The following is an 18,194-nucleotide window of genomic DNA, read 5'->3' as shown; positions in this document are numbered from 1 at the left end:
TTTCCCCGGACAGCTCATCAATAAGTGATGTTCTCTGACAACTGTTTTATAACATAGCTACAAATACAAGAACCTTGTGTAATCTATGTAAAAAATAACTCATTAATGTATGAAAACAATATCGGCAGCTGAGACCTTATTGGGTCAATAAAACAACCCTTGGACAATGCCTCATATACAGCGGGTACGGAAAGTATTCAGACCCCTTTAAAATGTTCACTCTTTATTTCATTGCAGCCATTTGCTAAAATCTAATTTTGTATTTCTCATTAATGTACACTCCATCTTGACAGAAAAAAACTGAAAGGTAGAAATGTTTGAAAATGTATTAAAAAATAAAAACAGAAATATCTCATGGTCATAAGTATTCAGAGCCTTTGCTCAGTATTAAGTAGAAGCCTTTTGAGCTCGTAGCCATGAGTCTTCTTGGGAATGATGCAACGCATTTTTCACAGCAGGATTTGGGGACCCTCTGCCATTCTTCCTTGCAGATCCTCTCCTGTTCCGTTAGGTTCGATGGTGAACGTTGGTGGAAAGACATTTTCAGGTCTCTCCAAAGATGCTCCATTGGGTTTAGGTCAGGGCTCTGGCTGGGCCAGTCCACATTGGTCACAGAGTTGTTCCAAAGCCACTCCTTTGTTCTTTGAGCTATGTAGACAGACACAGTCACCTCATTTAAGAGTAGACATAATACTTTCCTCTTTGACAGAGCTTATAGTTAGGGCTGAATCAGGTTTGCCCTGGTCATGCCATGGCCCTGCTGATGCTGTGCCCACTCCTCCTCTCTACCTCCATCTGCCTTATGGATCATCGAGGTCTGAATCGTGGAATATGCCTACCAACTATTCATCCACTGTCATATTCATTGATTGTGTTGTTACTGTGTTTTAATTTGTGTGTAATGATTCCTTCTGGTCACATTCTGGTTCCCTTTTTTCCCCCTGAAGGGTTGTTTGGGAGTTTTTCCTGATCCGATGTGAAGTTTTGGGACACGGATGTCTATGTGTACAGATTGTAAAGCACTCCGAGACAAATTTGTAATTTTTGAAAATGGGCTATACAAATAAACTGAATTGAATTGAAATGTGCTTACGGTCATTGTCTTGTTGGAGGTGAACCTTCGGCCCAGTCTGAGGTCCAGAGCACTGTGGAAGAGCTTTTCTTCAGGATATCTCTGTATTTGGCCGCATTCATCTTTCCTTCAATTACAACCAGTGGTCCTGTCCCTGCAGCTGAAGAACACCCCTATTACATGATGCTGCACCCCCATGTTTCACTGTTTGATTGTATTGGGAGGTGATAAGCAGTGCCTGGTTTTCTCCACACATACCGCTTAGAATTAATGCCAAAAAGTTCCATCTTGGTCTCATCAGACCAGAGAATCTTATTTCTCATAGTCTGGGAGTCCTTCGTGTGTTTTTTGACAAACTCTATGAGGCTTTCATCTGTCTCACTGAGGAGAGGCTTCCGTCGGGCCCCTCTGCCATAAAGCCCTCAGGTGGAGGGCTGCAGTTATAGTTGACTTTGTGAAACTTTCTCCATCTCCCTCCTGCATCTCTGGAGCTCAGCCACAGGGATCTTTGGTTCTTCTGGACCTCTCACCAAGGCTCTTCTCCCATCATGGCTTAGTTTGGCTGGACTGGTCTCGGAAGAGTTCTGGTGGTCCCAAACTTCTTCCATGTAAAGATGATGGAGGTCCTGTGCTCTGAGGAACCTTGAATGCTGCAGACATTCGTGTGAACTGGTCCAGATCTGTGCCTTGCCAGAATTCTGTCTCTGAGCTCCTTGGGCAGTTCCTTCCACCTCATGATTCTTATTTAATTATTCTCATTGGCTCTGACATGCACTGTGAGCTGTCAGGTCTTATAGAGACAGGTGTGAGCCTTTTCTAATCAAGTCAAATCAGTTTATTTAAACACAGCTGGACTCCAATGAAGGAGTAGACCCATCTCAAAGAGGATAAGAAGAAATGGACAGCATGTGAGTTCAATATGAGCGTCACAGCAAAGGGTCTGAATATTTATGACCAAGTGATATTTCACTTTTTTAATAAATCTGCAAAAATCTCTACATTTGTTTTTTTCTTTCATGATGTTGCTGAGTCATTAATGAGAAATAAAATGAACTTTTATTATAAATAAACAAATATTTCATAATAAAATAAATAAATTAGTAAATGAACAGAATATCTAAGACAGTTCATTCCTTACATCTGTGGTTTCCCCTCATATATACTGCCTTGTTTCCCTCGTCAGTGCGGGATTGTCTTTGGAACCTTTGTAAAAAACCCATGTTTAGATCGCCTTTAAGCTGTAGTTTTCTAGTATCAGTTTTTATTTCCAGGATTTCCATGTTTTTAGGACTTTGCCTATGAAAGGTTGTTTTGCTCTTGCCTCATCTGGACTCCTGGAGTTTCCTCGACTCCTGAGCACCCGAACCATTCTGTTGGACCCTGTCTGGCTTTTGGTGGGCTGTGTCGGAGTCGAGTTTTCAGCAGTTATACTGTACTGGCCATCAGGTCCATATTCAGAATTTCTTTATGAATTTTCAGTTTCTATGAAGTTTAGCCCTTAAAACTGACAAGGTTATTTTTGTAGAACTGCCACAATACTGCCATGTGAACCCTGCCATACAAACCATTTTCTGTCTGACCATTACATCATAACTTTTGAGTTTATACAACCAGAGTGTACACCGTTCATCAAAAGTAGTAATCATAAGGATACTAACTTTCCACAAAATAACCTCCTTCCTGGAGGAATTTTTAAATCCATGCAAGTTCCTTGAAACTTCACACCGCTTTAGTACCATAGCTCACTGCACCTTCTTGGGGTAAAAGTGAGTGAAATCCCCCACTCAAAGTACCAGGGACACCGGGAGGACAGTAACTGACACCGGGTGGAACATAACTTCCATAGCATGTCAAGGTCTCACTACACCCAGGTCTAAACGCACCTTCTTGGGGTCAAAGTTAGTGAAATCCCCTTATGGATCCTTTACAAATTCAAAGAGGAGCTTTTGAACATAAATTATTTTAAATATGGGGACAATTTCTGCAAGTTAAGGATTCCAAAAACAGATCCAAAGTCTGAAGTTCGACCCTAATTCTCTATCCTTCTGTATTTTTTAACAAATGCAAAAATGGACATAATCTCCTAACTATTAGTCTTAGAAATCCCATATTTTTCACAGACACTCAGGACAAGGCGTACAATAAGGTTACGGGATGATGTTCCCTCCAAAAAACACACAAGAGTAGATTGGCTGTCTGAAATCAAGGACTTGAAAAACGTGTCAGGCTTAGCAAACCTGATACCCCCTGAAGAAATTGGACTGACTTGAGCTTTTGTTCTGAACATGTCAGAGCTTAGCTTTCTTTTCCATGTTGTACCCACTCCTAAATGGAGCCCAATCATGTAGCCTAACTAGCAATGCAGTTTAACTGGACCCCAACCTACCCAGCCCTGCAGTCTAACATGACCCTAAACAACCCGAATGAATTTATAAAACAAAAATATAAGGATAATTAATATATATCAGAAAAACTACATGTTACATACTGGTGAAAAGTGCTCCGAGCTGGTGTAATGTAAAGTCAAAATATATGTGTCTTGGAAAGTTCTCTCAAATGGCCAAAAAAGGCTTGCTTGTTAATCATCACTCGATAACACGTTTTACACTGAGAATTGAACTGCGACTATTAAACTGCAATGGAGGGGAACTTTGTTGTTAGCTACCAAAGATCAGCCTACAGGCGGATGAACCAGAAGACTCCAGCAGGTATTCCGAAACAACAAACAGGCAATTATCTTTAACTGTATTTCTTATTTGTTAAAGAGCCTTTTCCAGTAAAAAATGTTTATATTTCTTGTGGGTATTTTTAAAGTGTTTTTTCTCTTTTCAGGTTGATGGATAACTACACATTTAACAGCCTCACCCTCCAGATCGAGAGACTGAAGGTCTCAAAAGACTCAGTTTTCACTGTCTTTCTCTTTCTCTCCTACATTTTTATAATGCTTTTGAATGTTGGCATTGCTGTTCTGATTCTCATTGACAAGAACCTTCACCAGCCCATGTATCTCCTTTTCTGCAACTTGCCCTTTAACGACATCCTTGGAAATTCTATTTTGATGCCCCGTTTGCTTTTAGACATGATGAAGCCTTCCTCTGAGCTCTTCATCAGTTATTATGAATGTGTGGTCCAAGCTTTCATCTCACACATGTTTGGTACCGCTGCTCAAACTGTGCTCATGATTATGGCCTTTGACAGATATGTGGCCATCTGTTATCCTCTGCGCTATGCTGCCATAATGACCAACAAAATGGTGATGAAGCTGACGGCGTCTGCCTGGGGAGTGGCGCTTGTTTTGGTGGGGATTCTACTCGGTCTGACCATACGACTGAACCGATGTAGGACTTTGATTGAAAGCCCTTACTGTGACAATGCCTCACTGTTTAAACTCTCCTGTGATAGCGTGTTGATTAATAATGTCTATGGCCTCACTTTTACAGTCGTCCTGTTCACATGTTCCATCGGCAGCATGGTCATCACTTATACAAAGATTACAGTCGTCTGTCTCACCAGTAATAGCAAGTCTTTGAACAGTAAAGCCTTAAAAACCTGCAGCACTCATCTGGTTGTGTATCTGATCATGCTGATCAGTGGGTTTACTGTCATAATTCTGCATCGCTTCCCTCAGTACTCAGACTACAGGAAACTTTCTGCCATTCTGTTTCATATCATCCCTGGCAGCCTCAACCCCATTATTTATGGCGTGCAGTCTGCAGAAATCTGCAAATCCTTGTCAAAATTGTTTAGATCCAAACCAGTTATGCCGTTATTCTGAGTTAAAAACTAAAGATAGTATTTAAACTTCCTGACAAAATAGGTTTAGATTTAAAAAGAAAAAAAAAATCACATTTAACCAAAGCTTTGGTGTTTGATGTAAATGTTGACTAAAACTATGAAATTCAATTATCTTAGGCACACTGCACCCAGCCATTATCTACACCAGCTTGTCTTTTCCAGCTTCACAGGGCTGGAGCCCTCCAGGCCATGTTATGTAGAGGCAACACTGGACCGCTTGTGACCATTAAAGAGCTGATGCTATTTTCCTGAAATATGTTATGTACGCAGTTATGAGGCACTTGTGTGAGTATGATTTAAAGTCCCCAGAAACAAAGAAAAGGGAGCCTGGTTGTTTGTGCTCCACGTTAGTGATCTTGTCATCTCTCACTAGCACTAGGTTGAGGATGGAAACAACAACCAAAATAAACAAGGGGAAACTACCATGGTGAATAAACTGGTTTGCAGATTAGTTTTAAAAGGTTCTGAGTTCAGACCGTATGACTGAGGATACCATCTTGAATTAGGCAGTTGACAGAGTGCTTCTAAATCTGTGCAAATGCAAATTATTTTCACAGATGATATGTTATACATGTGAAAGAAAATAGACAACATGTTGATATTACAGAGGAGCAGGGTTGAGCGTTCATTCAAAATGTATTGGATAAGACCAATTTATGTTGTACTCTTACTGCAAGCTAAACTATTTTACAAACTCAAATTTTAATAAAGTCAAACACCAATAAATCCATCTAAATGTATTTTGTTGTCTTGATGACATAATTACAGAGTAATTATGAGAGCAGCTCATTTGCAGCTATAATGACAATAAGTTATTATAAGCATTTGTTAAATCCAAAACTAAACGGAAAGAATATTCATTGTTGTTTGAATTTTCTTTGCTGAACAACAATTATGTCTGTGGAATGATTTTTTTTCTCTTTGGTTAAGGCAACACTAAATGCTTTGTAAGGCTTCGGAAAAAAACACAGCTTGGGTTAAAATAACGAAGTTTAATACATAACTGGCGTTCATTACATTTGGAAGTTACTCAACAAAACTATGATAAAATAAGTCAACGTTGGCTTTGTGACACACAGAACACAAACAGCCGTCTCCTTGCTAAAAGTCCTGCTTTTGTTTTACACAACGAACCTTCTGTTTTTCTTTAACATGGCAGTTACTTGACATAATGATTTGGATGGCATTACATTTGTGTCAGTCGATGAGGGGCACTGAGCAAGCACCTCTATTTATTGCATAAAACAACACTTTTTAAAATATATTGGCTACAAACTTAAGCCAGAATGCAGTTACCCAAAACACTGCCATGGTAAAAGGCAACGGAGTTAACAAATTGTTGCGTCAGTCTCAGTGGAGGTAATCCTGATTGACAGCTCTTCCCATTTGGCGTCTTCACCCTGTCGGCCGGCCCCCTCTGCTGGAGGTTACGCAATAGTTGTGGAAAAGAAGACACTAGTACCTGCTTCAGAACCATCAAAGCCTTTCAGTTTTATACTCAGAAATAAACTGTAAAGACATTTCTTTTTTTCATTTTCTGTTCGTTTGCACATTGTTTTTGAATGGTGTAATTTGTCCTTCTTAACCATAGTATAAACAAGGGTCTATACTATGGTTTTATAAACTAGTCTTTGTTATTTAAGTTATGTTAACAAAAGGAAGACATCAAAGAACAAACGTACTGGTTCTTACGTAAGAAATCTCTTCATCAACCCATTTCGCTGCTCGCGGGGCTGCGCTCACGCCGAACCGAGCAAAGAATTCCGTATTCCTCTTGAGTCAGGTGTTTTGCGCTGTATGAGGTCGACTCCCCCCTCGTGTTGCTTTTACATCCATGTCATTTATTATGGTGCTCAACTCAAATGGATTTTAATGATATAATGTAAAGATTGCAATGATGAAAGGAAATTATGTACACAGTGAAAGTGTTGTGGAGCTACGACTCATTTTAATTTTTTTCATTTTAGGGTCACTGCCTCCACTTATGTAAAGCTTACTTTGGCTATGTCCTGTTGCATGTTAAAAAGCAGTCATCCTTCCAGAGTATTTTTCTGCATAGAAGTATCTTTTTATTTTCTTGTAAGATTTGTTTTTGTTCACACGTCTGCTATTAATCGTTTCCTTCCTCTCTCATTTGATTTCTCCATTGCTCACATGGAGAACTATATGTACAACAACCTCACTTTTCAACTCGAGGAATTGAGGGTCACTGAGTACTCTCTTCATATTCCTGCTCTTTGGATACATGTTCATCTTAATTACCAAGGTGAGCATTGTGGTCTTGATATGGACAGAGAGAAGCCTCCACCAGCCGCTGCATCTCCTCTTCTATAACATTTCCATAAATTACGTCATGGGGAATTCTCTCATGGTTCCGCGGGTGCTGGCAGACCTCCTGGTGACCTCCTACGAGCGCCTCAGCACCACACACCGACAAGCATCACAGACCATACTCATGATTATGGCCTTTGATAATTACGTGGACATCAGTTAACCTCTGCGATATAATACGATAATGACCAACGGAATGGTGATGAAGCTGACGGTATCTGCCTGGGGAGTAGCTCTTGTTTTGGTGGGGATTCTACTCAGTCTGACCATACGGCTGAACCGATGTAGGACTCTGCTGATCATGAAGCCTTCCTGTGACAATGCCTCACTGTTTAAACTCTGCCAGTCATTACTGATGTTGTGTCGTTGGTGAATCTAACTGGCTGCTGCTACTCTAGTAGCACAGCAAGCGGCTGTTATCCAGACAGTCGGTGGAACTCCCCAGGCTCTGTGAGCCTACGGGTGATGTTATGAACCCCAAAACGAGGGCATTTGATGCTAAGAATCTGTGTGGAGTCCTTTTGCATTTTGCTGTCAAGTTTTTTTCAATAGCACCCAGCTACATGTCGCTTGTTTTAGAAATGTGATGAGTGGGCTGACTCCTGACAAAATTATGATTTTGATATTTTATAAACGCTTTTAGTTGGCGTTTGAGTTGAGTTGAAATGTCTTACTAATTGTAAGCCATTTTACTAATTCTAGCCCAAGTTGTGGTCTTTAATTTGATGTACAACATCAATATATTTGATCATGTTTATTATGTTTTACAATGTAACCACAATGTCTAAATTTCACCCCAATTAGGCGGCACGGGTTGGATGTCATCAAATATCTCTTTAATACTTCTGAGGCTCGCTGTTGTTCCATCATGCCTCATGAAGGCTGCGTGCTCAGTCCCCTGCTCTTCAACCTACAGCACCAAACACATGGTCAACTTTGCAAACGACACAATTTTGGTGAGTCTCATCATCTTAGGGATCACGACAGGAAGGAGCCTTCTGACCACATGGTGCAGAGACAACACCTTCCTTCTGAATATCAGCTCGACCCAGGAGATTGTTGTTGACTTCCGGAGAGGCCACACTGAACACCCAACACTGACCATCAATGGTGCTGATATACAGTGAGCAGCATAACATTCCTGGCAGTGGACATCAGTGAGGACCCTTCGTGGACAGTAGGGCTGCAACTAACGATTATTTTAATCATGATTAATGTGTCGATTATTTTTTTTATTAAATCGCTGAATGGGATTTTAAAAAAACAGAAAAAACAGAACTGACAACGCTTTACTCGCGGGAGTTTACTTGAGTATTTGTGGTTTAATCGCGTCATTCACGATGGTGAGGGGGCGTGGCTTATCTCCTTTGCTTTGCTCCATGGAAACGGTTATCATTTACGACATCCACCACGAAAGAATTAACGACTATTTCTACGTTATACTTGTTGTGTACATCCCACAAGCATCGTTATGTTACATATGATAAGGGACTTAATCTAAACATGTAAAACTTCAAACCCCCAGTCAACTGCAATCTCAACTAATTGTATTTACCCAATTAGAGGATTGGTTGTGAACCATAAGATGTCATTAGCTTATGGGGAGGGGGGGATTCACTGACTGCACTCTGGCTAACGTGAGCTAGCTTGCAGCTAAAGCACCATCAGAGCTAGCTAACGTTAGCTAACTAAAGCAGACTAAGTATTGTCAAAGTAATGACTAGTTATCACTCACCGTCGGCGATGGCGTGTTGCTGGTCGCCTGCTGACGAAAAGGCACGCATTGCTTGACGGTTTCTCTCCCCTTGAAGTTCCTCCTCACACTCGCAGGTCTGATAAAGAAGCGCTTCATTCGGTTCTTCACGCACACGCAACATCACGGTGAAAATCAAGACATGATATGGCAATGGGACCGGGTCACATAGGCTAGGATGTTTTTGACAAGGACATTCAATTATTTAAACTATTAGAGGAAATTATGGAGGCATTTTTTGCCCCTCTCCTCGTGATATCACTGGCAAAATGAAATTTCTTAGGGACGGTTTTGCCCTTTGCCCTCGTGTATTTCCGATGCTGGTGTAGACAAATGATAAATATGTACATATACATATATGGGTAGCTTATTTGTCAACTAGCACCAGTTCATCATCATCTGTGTTAATGTCAGCCATTGGAGCAGTTGCTGGTCTGACCTGCTGCCTTTTCCCAGAGGGTTTTATGTGGCCGCCTGGCTTTCTCACAGCAGATTCTATGATTCACTGAGTGCACTCCGTCTAACGTTAGCTAGCATGCAAGCAAGCCTTTCAGAGCTAGCTAATGTTAGCTAACTAACATTAGCTAGCTGAAGCCAACTAATAATGTAAAAGTAATTCTTACTAGTTATGACTCACCATCGACGATGGCATGTTGCCTGGTGATGAAAGGCGATGTATTTCTTGACGTGTTCGCTCCCCGCAGCAGAATTGGCCTGTGTTCGGTTGACAACAGCTTTGGCAACTCGTTGTCCACAAGATCGACGTGCCTTGCAAAAAATGTGTGTCTTTTTTTCCTCGTCGTCTTCCTGCACCTCAAGCCAATTTCTTTTTCGATGGTGGCTGGGTGTGTGGATTGTTTCTTTTAAACCCGAGATGCTGACGCTGACTGTTGGCTGATCTTCATTTCCCCTCACACTCACAGGTCTGATCAGGAAGCGCTCCACTTGGTTCTTCACCCAACATCACAGCGAAAATCAAATACATGATATGGCAACTGGACTAGGTCATATAGGCCACAACGTTTGACAACTTCAAAGTTCATTAAATTATCATATTATTAGAGAACATTATGGGGGCTTTATTGTTTATGATATTAGGGGCAAAATAATATTTCTTAGGTTCAATGTTGCCCTTTTGTATTTGCAAAGCTGGTTTGACTAGAGACACATTTATTCAAATGAATATATGTCGGGAAATTGACAATAAAGCTAACTTTCACTGTTGTCCTGCTCTCATCCTCCATCGGCAGCATAATCATCACCTGTTCTAAAATCACAGTCGCCTGCCTGACCTGCAAGAGTAAGTCTTTGATCAGTAAAACATTGAAGACCTGCACTGACCTGTCCAGTATCTCATCGTGCTGGTCAGTGGCTTGATCCTCATCGCCTTCCAGTACAGGAAGTGTTTAGCCATTCTCTTCAACGTTGTTCAAGTCGGTTATCTACGGGCTGCAGCCCCGAGAAATAAGTGGAAAGTGTTTATCAAATATATTTGTAGCCCACCTTCTCAATAGCAGTTCTAGTCAGGGTCCTCATAACATATTCCTGTTGCTTGGGCGGTTAAATGGAGAGGGCCTACTAAAATATTGTTTTTAAGAATGTGTCTCAAACTAGCCCAATTTAATTGTGCTGCTATATTGTCAGTGTAAGCTCAAACGCCCATGCATTAATACAAAGCCCTGTTTAAACCGTTATTATTTAATAGGATTAGTTTAAAACATTAATTTCAACTCCACAAATTGAAAACAACACGGTCAACACTTAGTATATGTATCCCTGGGGGGTAATCAGAATCAGAATCAGAATCAGTTTTATTGGCCAAGTAGTTTGCACAACAAGGAATTTGTCTCGGTAAAGTGTCTCTGTGCTTACACAAAATGTACATTACAACACAGAACAAACAAAAACAAGTAGTGCAGAACAGAACAAACAGTGCAAAACAGTGCAACGGTCTAAGAAGTAAAGTGACTTAAGTATATACAAGAAGAAGTGGAGAGTGCGAGAAGAGAAGGGATAAATATATATGCTCCAGTGGGTTATTGTTGAGTCGTGAGACGGCGAGGGGGAAGAAACTGTTTTTGTGTCTGGAGGTTTTCGCGAGCAGTGATCTGTAGCGACTACCAGAGGGGAGGAGTTTGAATAGTCTGTGTCCGGGGTGGGAGGAGTCTGCAGTGATGTTTCCTGCCCGTTTCCTGACTCTGGAGGTGTACAGGTCTTGGATGGTGGGCAGGTTGGCACCGATGATCTTCTCTGCAGACCTGACTGTCTGTTGGAGTCTGTTAGAATAATAATAAGACTAAAAATAAGCCACAAAGATCGATATATTTATATATATATATTGTCTTGATTGATTGACTGGGCACACAGGTGTCAATTGGTCTCACCTGGTGGGGTGGGGTTTAGAAGTTAAAAGGCTGCGGAAAGACACGGCTGCAGAAAGACACTGCACCCGAAAGAAGGACGGCGCTGGAAGGGCGGCGCTGCAACAGGCCTGCCACGTGTTGGGGAGCGTGAGTGTGTGTGCGCGTGTATGTGGGCCCAATGGGGGTACATTGAGTCATTAACCACCATCATCAATGTTAGCAATTTGTTTGGAGAAATCCGGTTTCTTAGTTTGATTTGTTTTGTTTGTATTGTTGGATATATCATTTATATCAGTAAACAAATGGTGTTCACTAAAAGCGGTCATCTGGGGTCAGTCTGGTAATTTCCTATATGGTCGATCCAATTGATCACTAAAATTATGCTCAATAATAATGGAGACATGAACCCAACCACCCCATCTTTCTAATTCAAAGTGTTGGGGTGCTACATATAAAACACAAAACAATAACCCACAGATTGTAAAAAGAACAAACACAATAATATCCGGGATTTAATAGTCTGTGCGATGGTACCATACGTTAGCACGCTTGTTGGAGCTCATTTAAATCCAGTGGCGGGCCGTGGGCCTGGGGCCTGGGCCTTCAGTGAGGTCCTACACAGTCCCACCCGAATTAATCCACCTCTTATTCCTCTCATTATGATGCCATGGCTCTAGACCAGGGCTGCTCAATACGTCGATCGCGACCTACTGGTCGATCGCGGCGTAGTATTGGTAGATCGCATGACATTAAAAAAAATTGGCCCGCCCCGTCATTTTCTCTATAGCACGTCTTTGTTCATTTATTAAACTAAACAGCCGTCTGATGTTGATCGTATCTACACAACAGCATGTCATTTCTCTCGGCTCTCCGTCTCGCGCTGCAGAATGCGCGCATCGGGACGGAGAAAAAGAAGAAGAAAAAAGTCACTTGCACTCGTTTGTTCACTAAACAGGGCATTGTCGCTCCCAAAGCAGATTCCAAGTATATGCTCGACCAAATCGACATCTTCTCCTCCTTCCGCCATTGTGGGTTGAAAAAACAGCTTTGTAGTCCGCGAATTAATTCCTTTATCAAATTCAGTTTCCTAGTTCTAAGGTTCTGCATATACCTGCCCATAGGACCCGCCTCTCAATATTGGTAATCCAATCAAAAGACGTGCAGCACTCCGCCTGCTTGCTGCTCCTGTGCCGGTTCCGGGGCCTTCTAGAAGGCCTAGAGGAGCCAACTCTAAAGCTGATTGTGTGAGGATTGCAGTATCTCCTCCTCCTTTTTTCTGTTTGTTTGTCTATCTGTCTGTCTTCCTGGATGGGCGTGGTTGACCTACATTCCGTTTTTCCATCAACTCACCTCCGCTCCTGTTTCTCATCATCACTGATTACACCACTCACCTACAGCTGCTTAAGACCCCGGTTCGACCATCAGACTTCGCCAGTTCTACGTCTACTCTCAGTGAGATCCACATCCACTCCATCCTGCCTGCCACGTCCAAGCCAACCTCCATCTCAGCTGCTGCTCCCGGGTTTTTCCTACTCAGCTCAGAGTTTTGTTTTTTCTCCTGCCTGTTTTTGTGGACTTAATAAATCCAGCTCTTTTGGTTACACTCCACCCAAAGTCTCCGTCCCAGTGTTTCTGCATAGCGGGTTCTCCTTTTGTGTCTCTCCCCGCGGAGTCGTAACAGTAGAACTGGCCAACTATGAACCCCGCAGGATCTGGAACGGAATCCACTCCAATACTACATGCCCTCTCCAGTCAGGGGACTCTCCTGGGTGAGCATGAGAAACTTTTCCAGATTTTGGTGGAGAGCAATCGATCCATGGCTCACCACGTCTCCGAGTTGGCTTGCCAGGTCGCCGCTCTTACCACATCAACGCTAGCTGATCGGGCTATTTCCCGTTCACCCCCTTTGCCCTCTCCTCGCCAGGATTTTCCAATCTGCGACCCTGAGCCTTTCCACGGAGAGGTGGAGAGATGTAGAGGTTTTTTCTTTCAGTGCAGAAAGGTGTTTCGCCAGCGTCCTGTTGCTTTTTCTTCCGATGCAACAAGGATTAATTTTATTTTGGGTTTGCTCCGCGGAAGAGCTCTAACCTGGGCTCAGGCCTTAGACTCTTCAGTGGACTTCGACACTTTTTCTTTTGAGGACTTTGCTGCCCGGTTTTCGTCCGTTTTTGACCACCCCAATTTCTCGGGCTCCGCGGAGAATAAGCTGCTCAGCTTACGACAGGGAGGCCGGACAGTGGCGGACTATTCCATAGAGTTCCACACACTCGCTGCAGAGGCTCGTTGGACCGAGGCGCCTCTCAAAGCGGTGTTTTTGAGAGGTTGAGTGACCAGCTTCGGGACGAATTAGCAGCGCGAGACATTCCATCGGATCTCACTGAGCTGATTTCTTTGGTTTCTCGCCTGGACTGTCGCCTGCGGGAGCACCGAGCGGAGCAAACACGGAGGGGTTCACCAGCTCCACACAGTAAGCCTAGTGTTTCTTTTTCTCCTGCTAACGCTGTGTTTAGACCTCCATCTTTTTCTCCGCCGTCCAGCGTGCGCACCTCTTCTCAGGAGGAGCCCATGCAACTGGGTCGAGCTAGACTTTCTCTGGAGGAACGTCAGCGCCGGATAGATGCAGGCCAATGCCTGTACTGTGGAAAGACTGGGCATGTTATTTCCAACTGCTCAGTACGCCCAAACTGGGAGGCTCGTCAGTGAGATTGGGGTCCCTGACGAGTCCACTAGAACCTTCTCTTTCCCCATCATTACTTCGTTTCCTAATTCCCGCCAAACTCTGTGTTAGCTCTATGACGTTGCCTCTCCAGGCTCTCATTGACTCTGGGGCGGAGGATAGCTTCTTGGACCGTGAGCTAGCTGAGCAGCTGGGACTATGCCTGGAGCCTCTAGAAAGACCGCTAACAGCTTATGCTCTTAATGGCCAAATCATTTCCTCAGTCACAGCACAGACACCCCTGGTGACTTTAATCACCTCCGAAACCACCGTGAACTCATTCAGTTTAAGGTAATATCCTCTCCTTCCACACCTCTGGTTTTGGGTTACCCGTGGCTACGTACACACAATCCACACATAGATTGGGCTAAGGGGAGGATAATTGAGTGGGATGATTTCTGTCTCGCTAACTGCCTGTGTTCTGCTATACCATCTCCATCAGTTTCTCCAGTTCCTGTTGTCTGCTCTGATGCATCTGTAGATTTGACTGGTGTCCCTGCGATCTACCACGACCTGAGTGGGGTCTTCAGCAAGGAGAGGGCTCTCTCTCTTCCTCCCCACCGACCTTACGACTGCCCAATAGATCTGCTTCCTGAGCTCCTCTACCCTCCAGCCGCCTCTACAATCTGTCCCGTCCTGAGAGGGAGGTGATGGAGCGTTATATCACGGACTCTGTGGCTGCTGGTATTATTCGTCCCTCCTCCTCTCCTGTCGGTGCCGGGTTCTTCTTTGTAGTCAAGAAGGACAAGTCACTACGACCCTGCATAGACTTTCGGGGGTTAAATAATATCACGGTAAAAAACAAGTATCCTTTACCTCTCCTCACCTCGGCTTTTGAACCTCTCCAGGAGGCGACCCTGTTTTCCAAATTAGACCTTCGAAACGCCTACCATCTGGTCCGCATCCGACAGGGGGATGAATGGAAGACAGCGTTTAACACTCCATTAGGTCATTTTGAGTATCTGGTCATGCCTTTTGGTCTCTCTAACGCCCCAGCCGTTTTCCAGGCTATGATAAATGATGTCTTACGTGACATTTTAAACCGCTTTGTTTTCATCTACCTAGACGACATCCTGATTTTCTCCAGGAGTCAGGAGGAACACGAGAACCATGTCCGTATGGTCCTACAGAGACTGCTGGAGAACAAGCTCACGTCAAGGCGGAGAAATGTGAGTTCCACCAAGACCGGATCACCTTTCTGGGCTATATCATCAGCCAGGGAAGGGTGGAGGCAGACCCTGGGAAGATCAGCGCCGTGGTGGAGTGGCCGGTTCCAACGACAAGGAGGGAGCTTCAGAGGTTTTTGGGTTTTGCCAGTTTTACCGTCGCTTCATCCGGAACTTCAGTAAGGTTGCTGCACCTCTTTCCAAACTCACCTCAATTAACATCTCGTTCTGTTGGACTCCGGAGGCTAACAGAGCTTTCATCAAACTCAAGTCCCTGTTCACCTCAGCTCCCATCCTCATTCAGCCAGACACAGAGAGACAGTTTGTTGTGGAGGTGGACGCGTCTGATACGGGAGTAGGAGCAGTTTTGTCTCAGACGGCTGGTCCTGATAACATCCTTCATCCCGTTGCTTTTCTTTCACGTCGCCTCTCCAGCGGAGCGCAACTATGACGTTGGTAACAGGGAGCTTCTTGCCGTTAAGTTGGCACTAGAGGAGTGGAGACACTGGCTCGAAGGCAGCAAGCAGCCCTTCCTGGTCTGGACGGACCACCAAAACCTCTCATACATCCAGTCTGCGAAGCGACTGAACTCCCGACAAGCCAGGTGGGCTCTGTTTTTCTGTCGTTTCGACTTTTGCCTCACTTTCCGTCCTGGGTCCAAGAACGTCAAGCCCGATGCGCTGTCCAGGCTATACTCCCCTGACTCTCCCGAGCCTCCAGAGGCTCCAATCCTTCCCAAGAGTTGTGTTGTAGGCGCCCTCTCTTGGGAGATTAATGACACCATCCTGGAGGCATTGAGAGAACAACCAGACCCGGGTAATGGTCCTCCGAACCGTCGGTTTGTTCCTGATGCTGCCCGCTCCAAGGTTCTGCAGTGGGTCCATAATTCCCGGTTCTCAATTCACCCTGGAGGAAACCGTACTCTTTCTCTCCTGAAAAGACATTTCTGGTGGCCCACGATCAGCAGGGACACTCTGGAGTTCGTTTCTGCCTGTCCCACGTGTTCCAGGAGTAAGTCCTCCCACCAGTTACCTGCAGGGTTGCTCCAGCCCCTTCCAATCCCTAGTCGTCCTTGGTCTCACATCGCCCTGGATTTTGTTACCGCCTGCCCCTCCCAGGGCAACACCACTATCCTCACGGTGGCTGACCGGTTTTCCAAGTCGGCTCACTTCATAGCTCTCTCTAAACTCCCGTCAGCTCTGGAGACCGCCCAACTCCTCACGGATCATGTTTTCCGGTTGCATGGTATCCCTTCTGACATTGTCTCTGACCGTGGTCCCCAGTTCACCTCTCGAGTCTGGAAGGAGTTTTGTCAGTCCCTGGGAGCCTCAGTCAGTCTGACTTCGGGATATCACCCCCAATCAAACGGCCAAACAGAGAGAGCCAATCAGGACATGGAGTCAGCTCTCCGCTGCATCACCGACAAGAACCCCTCAACTTGGAGCTCGCATCTCACCTGGGTAGAGTACTCCCACAACGCTCTCACTTGCTCCGCTACTGGTCTCTCCCCCTTTGAGGCTTCTTTGGGTTACCAGCCACCCCTGTTCCCCGAAGAGGAGCGAGAATTAGCTGTCCCCTCAGTCCAGCAGCATGTGCGTCGCTGTCAGAAGATCTGGAGAGATACACGATCTGCCCTCCTCCAGACTTCTGTACGGAACCAGCGGTCTGCCAACCGTCACAGAAGGGCTGTTCCTCCTTACGCCCCAGGCCAGTCAGTCTGGTTGTCCTCCCGCAACATTCCTCTCATCTCAGAGTCCCGGAAGCTTTCCCCACGCTTCATTGGTCCTTTTCCCATCGTTAGGATCATTAACCCTTCCGCAGTCCGGTTGAAGCTTCCTAGAACTCTGAGAATTCACCCCACTTTCCACGTGTCCCAGATTAAGCCGGTTCACACCAGTGAATTGAGCCCTCCGGCTCTACCCCCTCCTCCCGCCCGGATTCTCGACAATCACCCTGTCTATACGGTGCACCGCCTTGTGGACGTCAGACGACGGGGCAGGGGTTTCCAGTACCTGGTGGACTGGGAGGGTTATGGCATCGAGGAGCGATGTTGGGTCCCTCGTTCCCGTATCATGGACCCAATCATGGTCAGGGCCTTTCACAGGGACCATCCGAACAAGCCTGGTGGTCGCCAGGTGGCTCCCATTGAGGGGGGGGTACTGTGAGGATTGCAGTATCTCCTCCTCCTTTTTTCTGTTTGTTTGTCTATCTGTCTGTCTTCCTGGATGGGCGTGGTTGACCTACATTCCGTTTTTCCATCAACTCACCTCCGCTCCTGTTTCTCATCATCACTGATTACACCACTCACCTACAGCTGCTTAAGACCCCGGTTCGACCATCAGACTTCGCCAGTTCTACGTCTACTCTCAGTGAGATCCACATCCACTCCATCCTGCCTGCCACGTCCAAGCCAACCTCCATCTCAGCTGCTGCTCCCGGGTTTTTCCTACTCAGCTCAGAGTTTTGTTTTTTCTCCTGCCTGTTTTTGTGGACTTAATAAATCCAGCTCTTTTGGTTACACTCCACCCAAAGTCTCCGTCCCAGTGTTTCTGCATAGCGGGTTCTCCTTTTGTGTCTCTCCCCGCGGAGTCGTAACAGATTGGTTGACACAACATCGTCATTCCCATTCACTTGAAGCTACCAGCGCCCGCAATGTTGATTCTGAAGGCCTACGGGCAGATTTGAGCCCCCTGGCAACACACGATGGCTGAATATGATTGGATAAAAGATCTAACATAAAGACCAGCCCTCCAAATCTCAACCTGGCGCTGGCAGCAGCGCAACCAAGAGGAACGCTATGAAATTAAGAGAATAACTCTTACTCTGGGAAATAATTGAATACATATTTGTGGGGAAATATATTTAGAAACAAATATATATTCTGATGATGTTTAGGCCAGCAGAGAAGGCCTTGCTGGCCCTGACGGCCCGCCACTGTTTAAATCCTACACAGAAAAGAGAGGCCGGTACTCATCCATCCTTAGGGAGTGGTCGTCTT

At 44.8% G+C, this 18,194-nt stretch overlaps 2 protein-coding genes across 2 annotated transcripts; both read left to right on the top strand.

Annotated features, from left to right (window-relative positions):
* Positions 1-3,896: 3,896 nt before the first annotated feature.
* LOC130191268 (olfactory receptor 52N5-like) lies at positions 3,897-4,847 on the top strand. Its single transcript, XM_056410951.1, has one exon. It carries the CDS (start codon positions 3,909-3,911, stop codon positions 4,845-4,847), a length of 939 nt encoding a protein of 312 aa, XP_056266926.1. The 5' UTR covers positions 3,897-3,908.
* A 2,174-nt stretch (positions 4,848-7,021) lies between these two features.
* Positions 7,022-17,361, top strand: LOC130210064 (olfactory receptor 10H4-like). The gene is given in 9 exon segments (XM_056440055.1): positions 7,022-7,080; positions 7,082-7,555; positions 7,778-7,781; positions 10,016-10,027; positions 10,161-10,290; positions 10,293-10,377; positions 10,379-10,445; positions 16,480-16,656; positions 17,074-17,361. Coding segments are annotated over 9 exon segments (1,296 nt in total).
* The last annotated feature ends 833 nt before the right edge of the window (positions 17,362-18,194 follow it).

This window comes from Pseudoliparis swirei, chromosome 3 (assembly GCF_029220125.1).
Source record: "Pseudoliparis swirei isolate HS2019 ecotype Mariana Trench chromosome 3, NWPU_hadal_v1, whole genome shotgun sequence".
Lineage (NCBI taxonomy): Eukaryota > Metazoa > Chordata > Actinopteri > Perciformes > Liparidae > Pseudoliparis > Pseudoliparis swirei.
Note: the sequence above shows the minus strand (reverse complement) of the source record. Positions and strands in the feature narration are given on the sequence as shown.

Excerpts from the sequence above, each read along its gene's own strand:
- LOC130191268 (XM_056410951.1), top strand. The coding sequence starts at position 3,909 with ATGGATAACTACACATTTAACAGCCTCACCCTCCAGATCGAGAGACTG.